This window comes from Bos mutus, chromosome 18, assembly GCF_027580195.1.
Source record: "Bos mutus isolate GX-2022 chromosome 18, NWIPB_WYAK_1.1, whole genome shotgun sequence".
Classification (NCBI taxonomy): Eukaryota; Metazoa; Chordata; class Mammalia; order Artiodactyla; family Bovidae; genus Bos; species Bos mutus.
Window position 1 is genome coordinate 878,509 of NC_091634.1, and position 24,403 is coordinate 902,911.

The following is a 24,403-nucleotide window of genomic DNA, read 5'->3' on the forward strand; positions in this document are numbered from 1 at the left end:
GACTGAACTGAACTGAACTGAACTGATCATGATTTACTTAGTCGTGTTTAAGCTTTATAATCGCAGGTATCATGTCTTTCGATTCATAACTTGTTAGAATGCATTTCTAAAATAAAAGAAGCCTTTTCGTAACTCCAGTAAGTAGCAGCAGCAGAATTTTAAACATCAGTGTATATCAGCACAACCTGGGGTACAGTGTGACTGAGTTGGAATGCTCGCACCCCTCGATGCAGCCTGGATCTGCTAACTCATGTGCCATAGCACAAAGGATGCAGGACAGAAGGGAGACCTTGGTGGGGAAATACAGTGGGACACGCTGACCCCGCACAGCAGGTGTGGGCACAGAATTCACAAGCACTCCAAGGAGATTTGGGGGCTAGCCATGTGATACAGATGCCCCACATTGTGGTGTGTGGGCCACACACACTCACACAGTTCTTGTGGATCCCATGTGATAGATAAGGTGAGTGCAGACAGGCTTGCAAAGAACAAGCTGTCCCACATCACTGCGATTTTGATGATGCACTGATGGTGTTTAGTTGAAGGACTGGGTCACAAGTGTTATACAGGTGAAGATTCACACCTGTGAGCAGCTTTGTTTCACAAGAACTTGGGGTTGGGTTTTACAGGCATTATGGGAGGTATCATTCTTCAGCCCTTAGCATTTGGACTAAAGTTTGTCAAGGATGGGTCCCCAGAAGATGTTGGCACTTTCCTGCTGGTTATATTCCTAATTAATCATTTGTAGAGTTATGTTTTTCTACTGGGTAGGAGGAGCAGTGGGGTGATGGGTGAGGGCATTAGGAAGAAGAGTTTTGGAGATAGGGAGAGAGCCACAGTGGTGACTCCTAGTCCTTCAGGGTCACTCAAAACACTCGGGATAGTCACCAGGAAAGTGGACACAGGCACATCTTGAATTAGATTCATGAGAAAGATGGGCAGGACCTTGAGAACAAATCACGGCATATGGTTGTGGCCAGTGTCATGTCTCCAGGGACACTGAAGACAGTGTGGGGCTAGCATGTTTGTTGCTGCTGTCCCTTTGAACAACTTCAGAAAAGGGAAGGTGTCTGCAATGAAATGCAAACTGGGTGCCGTGGAGCTGGAGTCCCTGGTGGAGATGCAGACAGCGGTGTGGGTAGTTCATGGCTGTGCCACAGCTGATGGAGTCCACGCAGGGAAGTGCAGAAGAGAAGCAGTACACCTGTGCAGTGTAGAGGACGCCCTCATCAGAGGCTGGCATCTGGGTGCCCTTGTGGGAACTCCTTAACCTAAGGTGCAGACCCCTCTCTCCACAAATTGGAAGAACAATAAATTCTGAGCACAGGGCAGTTCAGGTAGATGAATGGGGTCATTCACATGACAGCCATCAATATTTGTTCCCAGTGAAAAGAAAGGGATGTCCATCAGCATGGGGTTGTGGTATGACTAGGGCTCTTTTGGGGAGGGAGACAGAGGGTGTCAGGATGCCCAAGATGTTCTTTGAGTTCCAGAGTGGATTGGATAGGACAAGGAGTGCAGTGATCAGATTCCCTATGGCCTGAACCGGGTAACCTGGCATGGATTCCCAGATTCTCTTCCGTTGCTGGGGGATCACAAGTAGCAGACAGTCGCTCGCTGTGCCTGTTCCTCACTAGAAGTGGTCCGTTTCGTGCATGACTGACATTTGCATCCTACTACCTTACCACCTCACACTCCTCCAACCCCGTTCCTCTCTGTGACCTTTCTGTCTCCTCCATCTAACACCCTCACGCCTCCCCTGGTGCTCCAGTGGTGGCGGCAAGTCTCCTTGACTGTTGGAGACACAGTGGGATAGGTTGGAGGAGCCTGGACTCTGTTTAGTAGGAGTGAGTGTGTTCCCTCCTGGCCGGGAAGCCATGCAGAATGAGGTCTGCTTCAGCAGCTGCTGGTGTCCGATGAGCAGGCTCACTAGACACCCCAGCCATAGAGAAGTGCTCTCGCTCCGCAAATTCCATGACCCAGCATGTTGCTGCACCTGGGGCAGTCCCCACCCCAGCATACCTGCAGAGAGACCACCCTGGCCCCGCCTCCTCCCTGCCCAGTGGTGCCACAGCAGGGTGGGAGTGCGGAGGCTGGCGATGCTGATCAGCTCTGAGAGACCAGGTGGTCTAGTCCTAGGGGCAAGATAATATAATTGCGCATCCCAAAGACCAAAGAAAGGGCCTGGAGACATCAATGGTTGAATGGTTTGGGGGTCTTAACTCAGCCAAAGCAAGGTCCAGGAGAGACAGCCCTGTGGTCCAGACATAGCAAGCAGGATGTGGTAGCAGTGTTTTACTCCAGAGATTACCGGGTTTGGAGAGGATTGTGACGCAACTGGTTCATGAGTTCGAGAAACCAGCAGAGGAGTATGCCGTTCACAGCCTCCTTGTTACACTGTCAACGTCAAGTTATTATCCAAAGATTAGAACAATCACACACGGGCCATATCAAGAGGGTGGTCATTACTGATTAGGGCTTAGCATTGAGCGGGAAGGTCCTTCACGTGAGGAGGGACTAGTTGAATAAGACTAACTGGGCCGAGGGATGTTCAGAGAGCTCGTTTGGGTGGCCTGATTATACATCAGTGTTTCTTGTTTTCTTCAGATCAGTGAGAAAAACGAGCAACAGTTTCCCTCGCTTGCTCCCTGAGGGGACCTGTCGGACATTTTTAGTGTCCTGACCAAAGCTAACAAAATGACGTTCTCCCCCGGCGGCACACAGGCTCTTGGTGGATCTTCGTTTGGACCAGCGGTTGAACCCAGACCCATGGCTGAGAACACACCAATTGCTAAACATTGAACCACCAGGGAATTCCGTAAAATAACACTTAAGGCTGCATGGCTTCAGCAGAAACAGGATAATGTTTATTTGCTTCCAGTTTCTGCTGGATGTCGGCTTGAGTTGGCTTTAAGGAGTCTGGTGTATGTATGCTAAGTCGCTTCAGTCCTGTCCGACTCTCTGTGACCCTGTGGACTGTAGCCCTCCAGGCTCCTCTGTCTATGGGATTCTCCAGACAAGAATACTGGAGTGGGGAGCCATTCCCTTCTCCAGGGTGTCTTCCGGACCCAGGGATCGAACCTGAGTCTCCTACAACTTCTGCATTTTTTAACCACTGAGCCACTGGGGAAGTAACCTGAGACCCTGTGGAAACACCTCAGTGATCAGAAGCATTCAAGACAAATTCTCTTAGGCCCTTCCTCCCTCATTGGATCCTCCGCCCACCTAAGAAGGATGAAACACCTCCCCACAACAGGTAGGATTTCGGCGATCCTCCTCTAGCGGTTTCGCTTTTCTTCCCAGTTTTCCTGGGTGTGGGGTGGGGGTGGGGCTGGGGGCTGGGGGGGCAGGGGGGCAGGGTTCCCTTGCTTGAGGCCTTGGCCCTACATTACCCAGAAGACCTTGCGCTAAGGCTACGGTCATCCAATGAACGTGCAGAAGCGGGGCGTTCCCTGGAGATCGAACATCCGCTAGTGGGACTTCGGGTGTATTCCCGGCGGACGTTTTGATTGCTGTAGAGTCTGTGGCCGGTCAGAAGTCCTGGTGTCTGGTGTTGGGAGCAAGGTGAAGGGCCAAGAAGGAAGCGGAGGCTCTGTGCTCACTGGACAGTAGCGGGTCTTAGGGTCTGGCACGCCGCCGGCTTCGGGGAATAACCCGGCGGAATCCAAATGAGTCCTTGAAACGTCTCCTGCTGCGCTGAGGGAACCAGCTGAGGTAAAGGCCGCGTGCTCCGGCTTCTTCCCTGGCCGATTCCCCACCCGAATATGAGCTCCCCGAGTGAGAGGCAGTGAGGCCTTCAGGAGCGGTGTCCCTATTTCTGATGACCAGTGTTATGAGGTGTGAGTGAGACCTGGAAATGCAACCGAAGTGGGAACATTGGGGAGCCTGGAGTCCATCCTGTTTCTGTGGGGGACGAGGATTGAGGCCATGCTGCACCTGAAGTGGTAGATGAGAGTTGGTACGTTTTTTCTTAGGGCCCTGGCCGTGGTGGAGAGTTTTGAGCACCGGAAGGACACGGTCTGGGTCAGGCTTTTAAATACTCTCTGAAACCCGTTGACTGGAAGAACGGAGTGTAGGGAGAGATAAGGACTTTGAGGCGGAGCGAAGTCGTGGGTTTTCCTTGGGCACAGCTGTGAAACGGGGAATCACTGGGGACAATGTCACGGAGGAGACGTTAGCCAGCCACCTGGCTCTGGTACGGCCAGAGGGCCAGGGAACGCCTGAGCCGCTGGATCACCTCCAGGGTCACTTTCCTCCTTGGCGGGCCAGTTTCACAGATTGCTAGGGCTGCAGAAGCACTTTTGGTAAGTGGAGCTTTTCCCAGTCCCTCACTTACTCTAAACACCCCCCCCCCCCCTCCACCCCGCCACACACACACACACACACACACATTCTCTGCATTTGAGGTGCATTTAAGGGGCTCTTCACCTGCTATTCTGCCACTCTTGGGTTTGGGGACTTTGGAGAACTATATTCTCGGGATCATGAGAGCAGACTGGTTCTCTGGAGACGGTGTGGAAGTTTCTTCTCGAATTGGTACCAGTACATGGAAGGGCTTTGAGGTGAGTCTGAGCTGGTTTAGGTCAATGCAGGTCTCATCGTTTTCTGGTGTGGGTGAACAACAGCAAAGAGCAGGATGTCAGCTTCAAATGACTGCCTGTGTTTTCTGAAGGTTCAGGTCAAAGGAGGAAGGTTCTTGCACCCAGGTCTTTGGATGCTCCATCTGACTGGGCAGTGGGGGAGATGTGTGGGAAGATGAATGGTGGGTTTTCAAGAATGAGACTGTTGATGGTTTTATTTGTCCATGTTATACCAGGGTAGGGTGACCTTTGTGGATGTGGCTGTGTACTTCTCCTGGGAGGAATGGTGTCTTCTTGATGAGGTTCAGATACACCTGTACCTTGATGTCATGCTGGAGAACTTTGCACTTGTGTGCATGCTGGGTAAGGCCTGCACACTCATCTCCCTCCTCTGAGCTAGGCTCTGCCTTTCTCCTTTTTCCCAGGGACAGCTCTGTCCTTGTGACAACTGGACAGTGGACTCTGTTTTCAATTTATTTCTTTATTTCTTGGCTTCTTCTTCCTTGGGTCTTAGTTGTGGCAGGTGGTATATTTGTTGTTGCAAGGAGGTTCTTTCCTTGAGGCATGCAGTCTTCTAATTTCGGCGTGTTCCGACTCCAGAGCTCTCGGGCTTACTTGCCCTTCACTGTGGGAGCTAGTCCCCAGACCCGGAATTCAACCCATGTGCCCTGTATGCAAGACGGAGTCTGGACTGCTGGACCACCACGGAGTCCCTGCTACTTTGTTGCTAAATTGTTGGTTATGTGTTGAGATTATTATGGCAGAGGCAGAGTACATCCCAACACTGGTAGCTCCAAAGTTGCTGCTAAGGATTCAAGGTCAGGAGTCTTTGTTATTTTTAAGTTGATTGCAATATTGTGTTCAATACAATCTTTAATTTGTGTTAAATTCTCCTGTACAGGGAAGTGGCTCAGTTACACATACATACATACATATATATGTATTCTTTTTCCTTTCCCTTATGGTATATCACAAGATATTGATTACAGTTCCTGTGTTATAGAGTAGGACCTTGTGCTTTATCCATCCTGTATGTACTACTTTGCATCTGCTAATCTCGAACTCCCAATACTTCCCTCACCCACCTGCCTCCTGCTTGGAAATCACAAGTCTGTTCTCTATGTCTGTAAGTCTGTTTCCTAGATGTGTTCCTTTGTCATATTTTAGAGTCCACATATAAATGATACCATATGGTATTTTTGTTTTTATTTCTTACTCATTTCACTTTTAGAATGATAATGTCTAGGTCCATGCATGATGCTGCAAATGCCATTATTTCTTTTTTTATGGCTCAGTAATACTACATTGTGTGTATGTACCACATTTTTATCCATTTATCTTATTTCCATGTCTTACCTCAGGTTATTTCCGTGTCTTAGGATATTTAGGTTATTTCCATGTCTTGGCTAATGTGAATAGGGCTGCTATGAACATTTGGATGAATGTATCTTTTCAAATTATAGTTTGTTCTGGGTATATTGCCAGAAGTGGAATTGCTGGATTATATGACAACTAGTGTGTTTTTTGAGGAACCTCCATACATTTTTCCATAATGGCTGCATTAATTTACATTCCTACAAACAGTGTAAGAGACTTCCCTTTTCTCCACACCATCATCAACACTTGTTAATTGGAGACTTTTTAATTTTAGCCATTCTGACAGTTTTTCGGTGGTACCTAGTTGTAGTTTTGATTTGCATTTCACTGAGAATTAGCAGTGATCGCGCGTCGTTTCATGTCTGTATTGGCCGTCTGTGTGTGTTCTTTGGACAGAAGCCTGTTTCGGTCTCCTGCCCTTTTTCCCAGTGCGTTGGTTGCTTTTCGTCACTGAGTTGTGTTGCTGTTCATATGCCTTGGAAATGAAGCCCTTATCAACTGCGTCATTCCCAGGCATTTGCTTCCAGTTAGTATGTTCTCTTCATTTTGTTTTGGGTGTCCTTTGTTGTGCAGATAAATGCTTGTAAGTTTGATTAGGTCCCATTTGTTTAGTTTCGCCTTTATTTCTGTTTCCTTGGGAGACTGTCAGGGTTAGTAGTTTTGCTGTCCAACTGATCGATCCCTCCTTGCTTCCCCTCTCCTTGTGTGAGTATCTGTTTAAATGCGTGGGGTGCATGTTTTGCTCCATTCCTGTACCTGACATGTTTTTGTTGCTGACTAAACAACACACTGTGGTCACTGACGTGGTCAGTACTGAAACAGACCTTGAGATGTTTATGCAAAACTTTCTCAAGGTTCTGATTTCTCTATATCTGCACTGGCATTTGCTATTTTGTGTAACTTTTTTGATTTTTTTCCCCTAACAGTGTGTTTACTGGCCATTTGTTTATCTTTAGAAAAATATCTATTCAACTCCTTTTTCCATTTCTTAATCAGGGTTTTTTTGTTTTTTTTTTTTTTAATTTTGGTTGTTGTAGACTACTATTCTCGGAGAAGGCAATGGCACCCCACTCCAGTACTCTTGCCTGGAAAATCCCATGGGCGGAGGAGCCTGATAGGCTGCAGTCCATGGGGTCGCTAAGAGTCAGACATGACTGAGCGACTTCACTTTCACTTTTCACTTTCATGCATTGGAGAAGGAAATGGCAACCCACTCCAGTGTTCTTGCCTGGAGAATCCCAGGGACTGGAGCCTGGTGGGCTGCCGTCTATGGCGTCGCATAGAGTTGGACATGACTGAAGCGACTTAGCAGCAGCAGACTGCTATTCTACAACATGTGTTCTACAACATGCATTCTTTTTGGTATACATGTTTTTGAAATGTTTTCTCCCGATTTTTTCTGTGATGTTTATAGTGTCTGTTAATGTACAAGTTTTTCAGTTTTTTTGTTTTTGTTCCAGCTTTCTTGAGGTACAGTTGACACATTATGTAATATAAGTTGGGCTGTCCTGATGGCTCAGTGGTAAAGTGGAGAAGGAAATGTCAACCCACTCTAGTATTCTTGCCTGGAGAATCCCATGGACAAAGGAGCCTGGTGGGCTACAGTCCGTGGGATCGCAAAAAGTTGGACACAACTGAGCAACTAACACACATAAACACACACACAATAGTAAATAATCCACCTGCAATGCAGGAGCCACAGGAGACATATACCTGAGTCACAAAGATCCCCTGGAGGAGGGCATAGCAACCCAATCTGGTATTCTTTCCTGGAGAATTTCATGGACAGAGGAGCTTGGCAGGCTACAGTCCATAGGGTCACATGGAGTCAGACATGACTGAAGCGACTTGGCACACAGGCACGTGATACAAGTTAACATATAAAATGGAAATTATTCATTGCTTTGAAGCCCAGCTTGACTACTTTTTCTTTTGTTGATTTTGCCTTTATTGTCATAGGCAAGGAATCATGGCTGAATCCAACATTTTGAAACTTTTCCCTTTTTTTGTCCCACCTCAGAATTGTGTAATTTTAGCGACCTCATGAACTGTCACCTGCCAGGCTCCTCTGTCCATGGAATTCTCCAGACCAGACTGGAGTGGGTAGCCAGCCATTCCCTTCTCTAGGGGATCTTCCCAGCCCAGGTATCAAACCCAGTTCTTACCGACTGAGCCACCAGGGAAGCCCAAGAATACTGGAGTGGGTAGTCTATCCCTTCTCCAGGGGATCCTCCCGACCTAGGAGTCGAACCAGGGTCTCCTACATTATGGGCAGATTCTTTACCAACTGAGCTACCAGGGAAGCCCGTATGGTATTAAGTAAGACACTAACTTCATTCTTGTACACGTGGGTATCCAGTTTTAACAACTCTATTTGTTGAAAAGAAAGTGAAAGTGAAGTCGCTCAGTCGTGTCCTACTCTTTGCGACCCCAAGGACTGTAGCCTACCAGGCTTCTCTGTCCACGGGATTTTCCAGGCAAGAATACTGGAGTGGGTTGCCATTTCCTTCTCCAGGAGATCTTCCCCACCCAGGGATTGAACCCGGGTCTCCCTCATTGTAGGCAGACTCTTTACTGTCTGAGCCATCAGGGAAGTACCTAACAACCTATTTGTTGAAAAAACTGTCCTCATTGAATGGTGTTGGTCTTGTCAGTAATTACTGGATCACACGTTATGAGGGTTGATATATAGAATCTCAAGTCTCTGTTGTGTTTCACTGGAGTATATATCTGTCTTTATGTTATTAGTGTGCTGTAGTTAGCGTAATAATGTATGAAATACGTCTTACATACCATTCCTTAACCCCACTTGGTCATGATGTATAATTCTTTTTATGTAGTTTTTCAGTCAGTTCAGTGATACTTTGTATTTTTGCATCTGTGTTCGTGAGAGATATTGGTGTATACTTTATTCTTCATGTCTTTGGTTTGGTGTTAATGTTGACCTCACAGAATTAGTTAGGAGCAGTCCTTTTGTTTCTGTCTTCTGAAAGCCATTGTAGAGAATTGTGTATCTTCCTGAAGTGTTTGTCATATTTCATCAGTTAACCAATCTGGGCCAGTGGAATTCTGTTTTGGAAGGTTATTCCTTATTGATTCAGCTACTTTAACATATGTATACATATTTAAAATATACGTACTTCTGTGGGTTTTGGTAGACTGTATTTTTCAAGAAACTGACCATTTCATTTAGGTTATCACATTTATGATCTTGGAGATTCCCGTTTATTTCATTATTATCCTTTAATGTCCATTTTAAGGAACCAGCTTTGACTTTGTTGGTTTTTCTTTGTCGATTTTTAAAGTTATTTCTTTTCTTCTTCCTTTGGATTTAATTTTCTCCTTTTCTAGTTTCCTAAGATGATTGCTATTAGACCTTTTTTCTTTTCTAATACATGCATTCGATGCTATATATTGCCCTAAAACACTGCCTTCACTGCATACACATATTTCAAGAAGTGTGTTTATTTCAAAATACTTAAAAATTAACCTTGATGTTTCTTCTTTGACCCATGTTTTATTTTGATTAATTTCTCAGTACTGTGTGATTTTCCAACTATCTTTTTGTTATTGGTTCTAGTGTAATTTCACTATGCTCTGAGAACAGACATTGTATGATTTCTGTTGTTTGAAATTTACTAGGGTGTGTTTTCTGGCCTGTGATGTGCTCTGTCTTGTGAATGTTTCATGTCAGATTGAGCTTCCCTGGTGGCTCAGAGGTTAAAGCATCTGCCTGGAATTCAGGAGACCTGGGTTCGATCCCTGGGTCAGGAAGATCCCCTGGAGAAGGAAATGGCAACCCTCTCCAGTACTCTTGCCTGGAGAATCCCATGGAGGGAGGAGCCTTGTAGGCTACCGTCCATGGGGTCGCAAAGAGTCGGACACGACTGAGCGACTTCACTTTCTTTCACTTAAGACTATTCTGCTCTTAGATGGAGTAGACTGGTAGTCTATAGAAGTCCATATATCCTGTCAATTGATGCTTTGCAGAAGTTGACTCCTTTGTCACTGTGTCATTTTCTTTATTCATGATAGCCTTGCTTAGGTGAAATCTGGTTGGCTATTTGTTTATTTTGCTGGGTCTTTACTGATGTACATACGTCACTCTAGTTGCGGCAAGTGGAGTTACTCTAGTTGAGGTGCTTGGGCTTCTCACTGTGGTGACGTCTCTTGTCGAGGAGCACAGGCTTTAGAACATTTGTGCTTCAGTAGGTGCAGCTCCTGGGCTCTAGAGCACAGGCTCACTAGTTGTGACTCACAGGCTTAGTTGCCTCACCCCATGTGGCAGCTTCCCAGACCAAGGATTGAACCCAAGTCTTCTGCATTGGCAGGCGGAATCTTTACCCCTGAGCCACCGGGGAAGCCCTGCCCTTGTTCTTTGTTCATTTGTTACTCTACCACTCTTTCTTTCTGTGGTGTTAATTGAGCATTTTGTATGATTTTATTTTCTCACCTTTATTAGCTTATCAGCCCTATTTGCTTCTTCTTTTTTTTTTTAATTTAGTTATGATAAAATTTGATTATATGTTTAGAAATGGTTTAAGACTCCTCCCATATAATGCTATATGGCTTGGTGGGTAGTTTACGTATATATACATATATATTATATACATGTATATATACATAATTTCCCCCCCGCTCTGTCAGTTTTGCGGGATCTTAGTCCCTGACCAGGCATTGAACCTGGGTCCCTGGCAGTGAAAGTGCAGGGTCCTGGCCCTGAAACACCAGGGAATTCCTACCTCATAATTTTTAAATATCCTTACTGAAGTTCTGTGGTTGCCTAGTGGATAGGATTCTGGGCTTTCACTGCTATGGACCAGTTCAAACAAGCTAGTATCTGTTAGAGCTGAGAAGACATTTCTCCAAATAAGACATGCAAATGAAAACCTTGTACATAAAAAAAGCTCAATGTCACTAATGGCCTGGAAAATGCAAAATTAAAATGGCATTGAGATACCACCTCACACCTGTTATAATGTCTGTTAGGAAAAGACAAGAAATAATGCTGAGGAAGATGTGACCTAAGGGGGCATCTTGTGCACACTTGGGGTAAATGTACGCTGTTGCAGACACTGTAGAATAGAGCATGGAGAATCCCTACAATACTAACTAAGGAACTACAGTATGATCCAGCAATTCCAACTCTGTGTATTTATCCAGAGGGAGTGAAATCATCCTATCAAAAAGATACCTGTACTCCGTGTTTATTGTGGCATTATTTTACCCTATCCAAGAGATGGAAACGAAGGCAGTCTTGCCATTTGCAACCACATAGAAGGGCCTTGAGGGCATAATGCTGAGTGAAATAGGTCAGAGAAAGACAAATACAGTTCTTCCTGTTTCCTCAGAGCTTTGGTCCCAGCATACATGCTTACACTGATATCTGCGAATGCTGAAATTCTGTAGTCACACCACTGATTCTGAAATTTTCACACTTGTAGATTCATCTAACTACAGATAGTGTAATGCCGTGTAAATTTATTGAAAAACAGCCATGTACGAGGGGACCCAGTCTTTTGTAATCCATGTTCTTCTGTGTTTATCTGTAGTATGCGATTATATATATACAATGAATCTTTAAACAATAACACCAAACTCTGATATAGACAAAGGATTAGCGATTGCCAGAATGAGGAAGTTAGGGTAGGTGAAATGTCTGAAGGGTGTTGGAAGTTACAGACTTCTACTTTTAAAGTGTATAAATCCTGAGGATGTAATGTACAGCATAGTGGTTGTAGTTAACTAGATTGCAGTTAGGACGTGTATCATTTGTAACCCATGTTGTTATTCAACTGGGAATGAGAGTCCTTTGGGCTTCACAGGATGAACATGACTCTAGTCTCAGCAAAAGAGCTTGGAGATTCTCTGACCAAGATGAATGGCAAGTGGGAAAGGGCTTGATATCAGGTCTGTGTTCAAGTCATACCAGGAAGATATGACTTCCATCCTTTGACTAGTGTTGTAGTGGCTACAAATGACTTCTCTTGTCTTTCTCTATTCCTGACATTCTGCCAACTTGTCGTTTATGCTACTTCCCATTTTTAGTCTGACTCTAGCCTGGGTTTCATTGTCTCTCTCCTCTATAAACCACTTATCTCATGTGGGCTTCACACTTGTTTTCCTTGTGGTACTTATTGACAAAATTTTTTATGTCCTTAAACATGCATGTATGCTTTACTGTTTCTTGAACACCAGCCACTTGTTGCAGCCAGATTTTCTGGGGCACTCATGTTCAGTACACTTCTGCACAGTGTCCCCAGCCAGTGGCAGATATGGTCTTGGAAAAAGCCATTAACAGAGGAGTGAATTGTAGAGCACGCCTTTCACCTTGGGTCACATCTAGTCCTTACGTCCTGTGCTTGATGAGAACAGCTGCTGTCTCAATTTGACTCCAATATCATGTCCTGAACATGATGGTATGGACTGCTTCTTTCATGTGGCAGATGTACAAGTGTGATGGTGTCATTCCCTTAAGGGCTTCCCTGATGGCTCAGATGGTAAAGCGTCTGCCTGCAGTGCAGGAGACCTGGGTTTGATCCCTGGGTCAGGAAGATCCCCTGGAGAAGGAAATGGCAACCCACTCCAGCAATCTTGCCTGGAAAATCCCATGGTCAGAGTAGCCTGATAGGTTACAGTCCGTGGGGTCGCAAAGAATCGGACAGACTACAAGACTTCCCTTCATTCCCTTCAAGAAAGTTAACCAGAACTTCACCATCACTTGTTTGTTTTCAGGTTCTTGGCGTGGAGTCCAGAATGAAAAGACACCTTCTGAACAGAGCGAATCTGCAGAAGGAGTCTCACAGATTAGGACCCCAAGGGCCATTTTGTTCCCTGAAAAGGCCCAGCCCTGTAAGATATCTGTCCCAGTCTTGAGAGGCATTTTGCATTTGGCTGAAGAGGAAGGAACAAATAGGACGCAGAAAGCCTACTCATGTAGGGCATGTGGGAAAGAATTCTATTTTCCTGCAAACATTCAACAGCACCAGAAGCAATACATTAGAGAAACCCTTTCAGTATGATATGGTGAGATCCTCATTTTTGAAAAGCTGGACAATCCATGCAGCATGGAATCTCTCTACCAACATGGAGATTGTGAATGACTTCAAGGCCAACGTGGTAAGGTTTAACATGGTTAAGCCACAGGCCAGTAATACCAGGAAGAAACTGAACAACAGTAAGGAGTGTGAAGCTATTTTTCACAGTGACAAAAGCGATCAGAACTGGGGAGAAGGCAAGATGGCTTGCAACCACACAGACATACTTGTTCAGGATGAGAGAATTCTCACTACTGAAGAGTCTTGTGAGTCCAACAGAGTTAGGAATGCCAGCACCCAAAGAAACAGTGTTACTCAGCACCAGAAAGTGCACACTGGGGAAGGGCCTTTTGAATGCAGCCATTGTGGAAAATATTTTACCCTCAAGTCCGGTTTCCCTGCATATCAGAGATTTAACTGTGGAGGAACGTTTTATGATTGTACTGAATGTGGGAAATCCTTTAGCCGAAGGAAATACCTCGTTGCCTGTAGAAAAATCCACACTGGAGAAAAGCCTTTTGCGTGCAAGGAATGTGATAAATCTTTTACCCGAAAGGGCAAATTAATTGAACATCAGAGAGTTCACACTGGAGAAAAGCCTTCTCAGTGCAACCAATGTGGAAAGTTTCTTGTCAGCAAATCTAGTTTGTCTGTACATCAGAGAGTTCATAGTGGGGAAAGGCCTTATAAATGCAATGAATGTGGGAAATCTTTTATTACTAGGTCTGCCCTCTATTCTCACCTGAAAGTTCACACTGGAGAAAGGCCTTTTGAGTGCACTGAATGTGGGAAATCTTTTACCAGTAAGTGGATCCTTTGTAATCATCAGAGAATACACAGTGGAAAAAGATCTTTGGAGTGCAGTGAATGTGGGAAATTCTTTAGCCGAAACGAACAACTCAGTGCCCGTAGGAATGTTCACAGTGGAGAAAATCCATATGACTGTAGTAAATGTGGGAAATCTTTTCCTGCTAGGTCAAGCCTTCGTCATCATCAGAGAGTTCACGTTGGAGAAAAGCCTTCTGAGTGCAGTGAATGTGGAAAATCCTTTAATGATAGGTCAGGCCTTCGTCGTCATCAGAGAGATCACACTATTGAAAGGACTTTTGCATGAAGTAAATCTGGGTAATCCTTTAGCCAGAGACATTTTCTGCATATCCACGAGAAAATCCTCACTGGAGAAAAGCCTTTGAGTGGAGGAATGTGATAAATCTTTCACCGACAAATTCCACTTGTTTCAACATCTGAAAGTTTCATGCTGTATGGGGCCTTGTGAGTATATCAAATATATATGGTACTGACATGGGCAGAGTTTGAGGTGGTAACAGCGTGGGAAGTTCTTGTGCAGTCACTATGCAGCAAATGGCCCCTTTCTAGGGAGGAAACTGAGCATAGAAATTATGTGTCATCTATTTGTGATCTCCCAGCAATGGACATGGATATGGATTCAGTGCCAGGCTGCCTTGTTCAGGACATGGGCAGTCTGTTCACCTCAGTCCTCTTCCACCTACCCTGTCGATTTTGAGGACTAAAAGAATACCTTATCCATCCTCATACTTCTGCCGTGCTCCAGCCCCACCAGAATATCTCTGCTCATACCCCAGTCCCATTCTGATGAACAGTAGTTTCTTTTCTGTGGCATTCAACATTACTGCCGTTTGAGGCGTCTAGCTTAGAGAGGTAAAGGGACTTCCATAACAGCTCACTATTGCCAGACCATTCATATGTGTGGTTCTTCTATACTGCATACGTCCACTAGCTTCTCTGTCCCTAGGAGCAGGGACTGTCCACCCCCGACACGTGCACCTTTACCAGGCTCCAAGCTCTGCCTCTCCCAGTGTGTATCTCCTTCCTGCAAACATCCTCCTGGTTGGTAAATTCTTAGGAACGACAGCACTAAACCAGGCAGCCTGGAAAGGATCATTGACCTTGTTTCCCCATCACGTGGTTTACCTGCTCACCATTCTGGACAGTGTGAGGGACACTGAATGACTAAGAATGTCTTCTGTGGCCCTCACAAGGCCTGGTCTCCAAGGCTCCTCTTCCTAACCCCTTTACCCATCACCTCACTGCTCTTCCCACCCCTCCAGAAAAATGTAACTCACTAAAATGGTGATTGTTAATTAGCAAGAACTTGCCCTCCCCCATCTTGGGCCCACACTTGACCTACCTATCTTAAAAACTAAGACTGAATGCAGGCCAAACTCTCCAATGAAGACTGTAAAACCTCACTTAGAATTAGAATTTAAATCTAATTTCCTTCAGAATTATTAATGTTGAGCTCCCCGCCCCCCATGTGTCTATTTTTCACCTGTATCTCTTGTTTGGTTAAATTTCTGTTCTTTTGTGTACTTTATTTTGTATGATTTGGCCATTTTCTCTTTCCTTAACAAATATGGGATTGGGGAAACAAAGACTTTTGTGACATTTCATTCAGTCACTAATAATGTGAATGACTTCTGCATGGAATTGTAATTTAGAGTACTAAAAGAGTGTTTTCTTCATTTTTTTTTAAACTATGCGTAATACAATGGCCCCATACATTATAAAGGGTTTAAATAAATCTGCCTTGTTAACATATGCTACCTCAGTCTTAAGTCCAGACATTGAATCATATAGTAAATTAAGCCGTGATTTGTAGTGTTTGCCAATTTTCCTGGTGTATATACTCTCATCGTAGCCAATAGTCACATTGCGAACATAATGTCCCTGAACATGGAGCTGGGAAGCATTGCCTGTAGCCCACCATTGTGTGTGTTTTTTTTCTACCAGACAGATACAGCCACTTAAGAATGTAGCTAATAAAGCCATAGTAGAATGATTTTTTAAAATGTATTTTTGTCTGCGCTGCCTTCCTTGCACACAGGCTTTCTCCAGCTGCATTCAGTGGGGCTACTCGTGCTGCTGTGTGCAGGCTTCTCACTGCAGTGGCGTCTCTTGTTGGAGCGCGGTCTCTGGAGAACGTGGCCTTCGGTATTGCAGCTCGCAGAGCCTAGCGCGCACGGGCTTCAGTAGCTGTGGCCCATGTGTCTAGAGGGCTGGCTCGGCAGTCTTCGTGCACGGGCTTAGTTTCCCCATGGCGTGTGGGATCTTACCAGACTAGGAATTGAACTTACGTCTCCTGCATTGGCAAGCAGATTCTTAACCACTAGACCACCAGGGAAGCCCCAGGCTGATTTTTTAAAGAGATAGGTTTTACGTATTTGTTTAAAAAAATCATTTAATGAATGTGGAGTTCTTGCAATAAACTGCACATAATTTACAATGTACATTTTAACTTTGTGATACTTGTGTATACCTCTGAAAATGGTTTCCTCCTGCCAGTTTTAATTCATTCTCAACATTAACGTTACTGATACAAGAGTATATTCTACTTTTGTAATGACTGTTTTCAAATGTATATATAAATGGAATAACAGTTGGATCCTACCTGTCTTACCTCAGTTTATTATATCTAAATTTTGAGACACAGAATTGGCAGGCCTGCTTCTGACCCCGTGATAGGTATGTGGGTAGTTGAATTTTTCATGGCCTTGTTTTCCTTCAGCCTGCCAAGATTAGATGAGACTTTATAGGAAGACTTGTCGGGTGGTCATGTGTATTTGTAGCATCTGTAGCTGTAGGTGTTTGAGTCGCCTATGCAACATTAGTTGTTCTTCGAATAGAAATTCAAAACATGCTCTTGAACATCACTTGATGAAAATTAAGTCCTTTTCCAAGGAAGTTTACAGCTATCAAAAAGTATTTACCCACTACTTTGAATGTTTATTTCAAACCAGTTACTGTAATAGTTGATATATTTGGATTTAAATATATCTTGTTATTTTTGTGGATTTCTTTTCCTACCCCTTGTTATTTATCTTCTCATTAAAACAATTTTAAATTTTATTAGTTGTTTCAAGTTCAGTTTGTTTATTAAACTAAAAAAATTAACACATTACAGCACAGTTATAAATATTTCTAGACATTACAAGGAGTATCAAGTATTGATTCATTTGTTCCATAGGAATATGTGTTCTTCCAGCTCTGCATAAGAATTCTTTCATTCTAAATCTCTAAGCAAATATTGTTCATACTTTACACAGTTAATGACATGTGTGTCAAGATTCAGATGTATTTCTCAAATCATCATTCCTTTCTATCATCAGTGATTCTTTAACTGGAATTATAGTCCCTTTTCCACTGTCTTTAAGTAGAACCTTAGCTTCCCTTTATATGTGTTAATTTTGTATTAATTTTCTCACTTCCAATCATTTTGTTGCATCCATTTTTGAATGACAAGTTTGTTGACATGGTTGCTGTATATAGAAATTATTGTTTGTGATTTTCTTTTCTGCTGTAGGCATAGTTCCATTGTGTCCCATTCCGTAACTATCTATAGGAAGGGATGGCGAGAAATAACATGATTTTGTTTACATACTTGTCTCAGCGTAGATTAAGAACAGAGGGGCTACCATTTAACTTGAGACCTAATAAGTGGAGGTGGTTTACAGTTGTCCCAGTAAAGAGGGCTGAAAGTGCTGAATGTGTAGGTGAAATAATAAATGAGTGGTGATCAAAGTGAGGGATTGTAGTAGAAACTGGGTAAGTGCTCTCCAATCCAGTTTTCTCTTTTTCTGAATACCCAGCTTCCCTTTTGCTTGAGTTGAATGGTATAAATGTGTTTTACACAAAAGAAAATGGGCAGAAATGATTGTGAAGTTGCATCAGAACATGGTTAGGTCTGAAAATTAAACTAAAAGTTAAATTAAATTAAAATTAAACAGGATAAAGGCATATAAATGTTACTGAATTTTTACATGTACATCAGCGCTTTCACATGAGAATGAAAACCTGAAGAACTGACAAGAGTGTCAAGGTTTGTTTTATACATTTAGACCAAAAAAATTAACTGTTTTAAAAATGACAAAAACTAGGGGTTTTGGCTATAGGTAGTAAATTGGTGCAGAGAAGACAATGGCAACCCACTCCAGTACTCTTGCCTGGAAAATCCCATGGGCGGAGGAGCCTGGTAGGCTGCAGTCCATGGGGTCGCTAAGAGTCGGACATGACTGAGCGACTTCGCTTTCCCTTTTCACTTTCATGCATTGGAGAAGGAAATGGCAGCCCACTCCAGTGTTCTTGCCGGGAGAATCCCAGGGACAGGGGAGCCTGGTGGGCGGCCGTCTATGGGGTCGCACAGAGTCGGACACGACTGAAGCGACTTAGCAGCAGCAGCAGTAAATTGGTGAAAAAGTAACAAGGTATGTTAATACAGTTTTCTCCAGTGTGAATTCTCTGTCTCTAGTGGTTAGAATGTACCCACTGGTACAGAGAAGGACCTTTCACCTGGGAGATTTGTCTACTTTCAGGGAAGCAAGATGTGGGGGTGATGGGAGGAAGGAATAGGGGTAAGTCAGAGTGAACTTCCCTAATTCACTGGTCTTTTTCACCTCTTTGAGCTTGTGTTATCCGGTATGCCAAGGGGCCAATTTTTCAGGTACTGTGTCCTGAATTCAACAAGGTCAACAAGAAAAAGGGTTAGGAAAGACACCCCACCCCCTACAATACACACACCTACCCAGGCAGCACACAGCCTGTCCTCCTGTGAGTTGATTCTTCCAGGGAAGTGCAGCGATCCCACCAGTTACACTGTAAGGGGTTGTGACCCCCTCTACTCTCTTCCCTGGTGGCTCAGAGGTGAAAGGGTCTGCCTCCAATGCGGGAGACCCAGGTTCGATCCCTGGGTCGGGAAGACCCCCTGGAGAAGGAAATGGTAACCCACTCCAGTATTCTTGCCTGGAGAATCCCGTGGACAGAGGAGCCTGGTAGGCCACAGTCCATAGGGTCGCAAAGAGTCGAACACGACTGAGCGACTTCACCTCACCTCACCTCTACTCTCTTACAAGTGATTTTCTTTCTTTCCCCTCTATATTTTGGCCCTGATGTGGGATCTTAGTCCCCTCACCAGGGATTGAACCTATGCCCTCTGCAGTGGAAGTGTGGAGTCTTAACCACTGGGCCACCAGGGAAGTCCCCCAAGTGATTTCCATCTGTTCGCTTCTGTAACTGTTGACTGTTGGTTTCCAACAGCTCTTCGCCTTCTTGGGTTTCCCCACTTCTTGGGTTGCTTTTTCAGACACCCCTGAATTGGAGAAGACCTGGACAGGGGTTTGGGGTCACTGTGGGCCTCTTGGTTCCTGTCTGGGCTTTTCAGGTAGACCAGAGCCCAAGGATTGTAGGGGGAACCCTACAAGGGTTAGTCCACTGAAACTCTTCCTGCTCCCCTCTTCCACATGGAGCTTGATGAGGACTTTTCCTCCCTGGCCCCCCTCCCCTCTCAGAGGGGATGATGAGAAAGGAGGTGAGCCAGGTGGGGTACAGAGTCTGGAATGGGGCCACCACAGACTCCCGGAGACATCTGGAGTTGGTGGTGTCCCAGGAGGGCTATTTAGGAAGGACCCCTAGACTGAGAACCCTCCCTCATCCCATAGGCGGTATCCCCCACCCTCACTCAGGCTGTGGAATAGTGACTGGATCCTAGACACAAAATTCAGAGTGTTTGCCCTAAGCTGAGCCCTGCATTTTCACCACTGTGGCCCTGGCTCCCGCCCAAGTGTGCACCCCCAGGTCACAGCATTGCATACACCCCTCCAATCGGGTCCAGAGGCTGCACCAAGAACAGCAAGAAAGAAAAGGAGCTTTGCCCACTTTCGAGGGGCTCAGTTCTCCCTGGGACTTCCCCGCTTCCAGAGTCCCAGTATGGGGAGCCAGCCTCAGGGCTGTGCCCTCTGCACTCTAGCATCCTCTGGAAGGTCCCCCAGGACAGGAAGCCACCTAATCAGGTGGCCCTGATCTCATCTTCCTGGATTCCTGGGGACACCATGGCCTTGAACCATGCCCCTCTCCCACCTCTCCTCACCTTTAGGCACTTGATCTCTGTCCTGAGGCAGAGACAGCTTGGAGAAGGACAGAAAGGGGCCTGACTTGCACAGAGAGTTCCCTGGGGACCTGCAGGCAGTTTCTTTGCCCTGGAGGAGGGACCCTGCAGGGACCGAGGTGCCAGTGGTGGCCCAGAGCCAGACCGTGTGGAGCATACAGACAAGGGACAATAAGCAGGCCCTAAAGGAAGAAGGCAGCTTGATAAATGAAGTACATAGATGTCTTACACACACGCATACGCATACATATCTGTATACCAAGTATGACTCTACTTTTATGAGAAAAAAAAAACTTGTATCTGAATATGTATGTCTAGTTGAGGGGTGCAGCCCTGTGCAGAAAGTAAAACCATGCTGCAGGAGCCCTCCTGCTCTGTTGGTGGCAATGCACACTGGTATAACCATAATGAGGAACAGCATGGGGTCTTTAAAGAACTACGTTTACAACCACCCTATGGCCCACTAACCCCAATCCTCAGCAGGTATTACAGAGAAAACCATAATTCGAGAAGATACTTGCACCCCATTCCCATTGTTCATTACAGAGCTATTTACAATAGCCAGGACATGGGAGCAACCTAACTGTCCATCGACAGAAGAGTAGATAAAGAACATGTGGTATACATATAATGGAATATTACTCAGCCATTAAGAATAATGAAATAATGCCATTGGCAGCATTATGCGTTGTCATATTGAGTGAAGTAAGTCAGAGAAAGACAAGTATATGATACCAATTATATGTGAGGCCTTGGTACAGATGAACTTATTTACAAAGCAGAAATAGTCATGATGTAGAAAACATGTTTATGGTTACCAGGGTGGGAATTAGGGGAGAAATTGGGAGATTGGAATTAACATATACACAGTATTAAATATAAAATAGATAGCTAATAAGAACTCATTGTGTAGCACAGGGAACTGTATTCAGTATTCTGTAATAACCTGTATGAAAATATAAAAAGTGTATATATGTATAACTTATAAATCAACTATACTCCAATAAAAATTTAAAAACAAAAACTACACCATGGTGCAAGCTTTGTGTTTTTCTTTTTAAGATTTCTGTATTAATTTTTTGGCTGGTCCTTGTTGTTGCACATGGTCTTTCTCTAGGAGAAGAGCAGGGTCTACTCTTCATTGCAGCGTGAGGGCTTCTCATGGTGGCTCTCTTGTTGCCAAGCACAGGCTGTAGGGCTCAAGGGCTTCAGTACTTGTGGGTTGCAGTCTGTAGAGTGTGGGCATGTAGCATCTTCTCAGACCAGGGATCAAATGAGTGTTCCATGTATTGCAAGGTGGATTCTTTTTTTTTGTTTTGTTTTGTTTTGTTTTCAAATAAAATATTTTATTCAAGTTACCAAATTTGAGGAGTTATGTTGGGCTTGAAGAAAAAGGCCAAGTTAAAAAATGGAAATAAACTTTTCATTTGGTGGAAGCTGAAACCCATGTATACATTCTAATCAAAGATTTGTCTCATGTTGCATTTTTCAAGTTTTTAGAGTCTACCAGGTCAAACCCTTTGCTGCCTTCATGGCTTTTACTTTGCTTTTTCCCTTCTTTCTCGCTTTGCTTTCAGCCTTTTCCTTTGCCTCTGGTTCATCCATATGGGGTACTGTCCATGCTGGTCTAGAAGAGTCTTTTTGTTTCTCTTAATATCAGTCTCCATTTTCATGTCATCTGTTTCATCCTTCACCACACACTGCGTTTTCTCTTGACAATGTTTGGGTTCCACCATAGTTGCTATCTCTTGAACGTCTTTCATTAAAACATCACCATCTATTTTAAGAATACTTTTAAGTCTGCTGAGCTCCTTTGGGGCATTCTTTTTTCTCTTTTCAGCACGCATCTTCCTTTTCACTTACTCCATAAACTTTTAGCCATATTTTACCTGCGAAAACCCAGGAATTCAAATAACGCACGATGCTCAAGCCGCCTGAATTCCTGCAAGGTGGATTCTTAACCACTGGGCCATCAGGAATGCCCCAAACTTTGTTTTTGTTCCTGAGACTTTTCACTTTCTTTTTCACAAGTTTGTATATTGAGGTACACCTTTATTAACAGTCACCATTTTCATATTTCATTCATTTGAAATTGCAGTGTATATTGAAGAATAGGGCTTCCCTGGTGGCTCAGACTGTAAAGAATCTGCCTACCAATGGAGAAGACCCGGGTTTGATCCCTGGGTTGGGAAGATCTCCTGGAGAAGGGAGTAGCAACTCACTCCGGCATTCTTTCCTGGAAAATTCCATGGGCAGAGGAGCCTGGCAGGCTACAGTTCATAGGGTTGCAAAGAGTCAGACACGACTGAAGCAACTGAGTGCACACACAGATTGAAAAACCTTACAGTTGCCCAGCTTCAAGACCAAAGAGCCCAGAGACAACAGTGGTTTAATGGACAGGGGATCTTACCCAAAGCAAGGTCCTGAAGAGATACACCTACCATGGTCCACAGACAGCAGGCAGGATGTGGCAGCAGTCTTTTTTTTTTTTAACTGGGAATGAGAGGGAGGTTACCTGCTTTAGGGGGGATTGACGTGAGGTTGACTCATTGGTTCCTCAGTTTGACTCCGACTCCATATCCTGAACACAATTCTATGGACTGCTTCTTTCATGTGTCATGTACAATTGTGTGTCATTTCCTCCAATAAAGTGAACAAGAACTTCACCATCACTTCTGTGTTTTCAGGTTTTTGGTGTGGAACCCAGGATGGAGATACACCTTCTGAACAGAGCGAATCTGCAGAAGGAGTGTCACAAATTAGCACTCCCAGGGTAGGTTCATCTTCTGAGAATGTCCAGTCCTGTAAGATATGTACCCCAGTTTTGAGAGACATTTCACATTTGACTGAAGAGCAAAGAAATATTAATAAAAGTGGACAGAAAGCATACACATGTGGGACATGTGGGAAACAATTCTTTTTCACTGCAAATATTCAACAGCACCAGATGCAGCACAACTGAACAGAAATCCTTCCAGTTTGGTATGGGGAGCCCCACATTTTTGAAGAGCTGCATGATGCATGGAAGAGAAAATCTCTCTCCCAAAATGGAGATAGCGAACAACTTTGTGGCCAGCATGGAACTTCAGCAACAGGACACTAGTACCAGGGAGAAACAAAACAACAATAAGGAGTGTGAAGCTGTTTTTCACAGTGGAAAAAGTCATCAGAGCTGGAAAGAAGGCAAGATAGTCTCCAGCCACATAGACATACTTGTTGAGGATGAGGGAGTCCTCACTAGTGAAGGGTTTTGTGAGTTCAGCAAACATAGGAAAGCCAGCACCCAAAAACTTAACCTTATTCACCAGAAAGTTCACACTGAGGAAGGGCCTTATGAATGCAGCCAATGTGGAAAATTTTTTAGCCACAGATTCCGTTTCCTTGCCCATCAGAGAGTTCGCTGTGTAGCAAGGCTTTATGACTGCAATGAATGTGAGAAATCCTTTAGCCGAAGGAAGAACCTCACTGCCCATAGGAAAATCCACAGTGGTGAAAATGCTTATGAATGCAAGCAATGTAATAAATCTTTCACCCAAAAGTTCAACTTAATTGAACATCAGAGAGTTCACACTGGAGAAAAACTTTATCAATGCAGCCAATGTGGAAAATCTTTTGCCCATAAATCCAGTTGTCTTGCACATCAAAGAGTTCACACTGGAGAAAGGCCTTATGAGTGCAGTGAATGTGGGAAATCTCTTACTAATAGGTCATCCCTTTCTTATCATCTGAGACTTCACACTGGAGAAAAGCCATATGAGTGCAATGAATGTGGGAAATGTTTTACTACTAGATCTATGCTTTGTAATCATCAGAGAGTACACAGTGGAGAAAGACCTTTTGAATGCAGCGAATGTGGGAAATTCTTTAGTCGAAATGAGCAACTCAGTGACCATAAGAATGTTCACACTGGAGAAAAGCCTTATGAGTGCAATAAATGTGAGAAATCTTTTACTAGTAGCTCCAGTCTTCGACATCATCAGAGAGTTCACACTGGAGAAAAGTCTTATGAGTGCAATAAATGTTGGAAATCTTTTACTGGTAGCTCCAGCCTTCGTTATCATCGGAGAGTTCACACTGGAGAAAGGCCTTACAAGTGCAGTGAATGTGGCAAATCTTTTGCTGCTAGGACTGGGCTCTGTCATCATGAGAGAGTTCACAGTGGAGAAAGGCCTTATGAGTGCTGTCAATGTGGGAAATTATTTTCTGGTATTTCCAGCCTTCATTATCATTGCAGAGTTCACAGTGGAGAAAGACCTTATGAGTGCAGTGAATGTGGGAAATCTTTTATTGATAAGTCAAGCCTTCGTCGTCATCAGAGAGTTCATATTGGAGAAAGATCTCTTTGAGTGCAGTGAATTTGGGGAATCATTTACTCAAAAAAAGCTCCATATCCATAGGAAAATTCACATTGCAGAAAAACTTTATGAGAGCCGCTGCTGCTAAGTCGCTTCAGTCGTTTCCGACTCTGTGCAACCCCATAGATGGCAGCC

The 24,403-nt window shown here is 44.3% G+C and overlaps 2 protein-coding genes and 1 pseudogene across 2 annotated transcripts; 2 read left to right on the plus strand and 1 right to left on the minus strand.

Moving 5' to 3' along the window:
- The first annotated feature begins 331 nt into the window (after positions 1-331).
- LOC106701492 (zinc finger protein 211-like) lies at positions 332-16,872 on the plus strand. Its single transcript, XM_070386950.1, has 3 exons — positions 332-463; positions 2,608-3,256; positions 12,693-16,872. The coding sequence occupies exon 3, from the start codon at positions 12,981-12,983 to the stop codon at positions 14,106-14,108; it is 1,128 nt and encodes a 375-aa protein (XP_070243051.1). The 5' UTR covers positions 332-463; positions 2,608-3,256; positions 12,693-12,980; the 3' UTR covers positions 14,109-16,872.
- LOC102274634 (zinc finger protein 211-like) lies at positions 3,467-24,403 on the plus strand. The gene is made up of 2 exons (XM_070386949.1): positions 3,467-3,714; positions 22,601-24,403. Exon 2 carries the CDS (start codon positions 22,898-22,900, stop codon positions 24,257-24,259), a length of 1,362 nt encoding a protein of 453 aa, XP_070243050.1. The 5' UTR covers positions 3,467-3,714; positions 22,601-22,897; the 3' UTR covers positions 24,260-24,403.
- On the minus strand, positions 21,301-22,607 carry LOC102273203 (protein LLP homolog pseudogene; annotated as a pseudogene).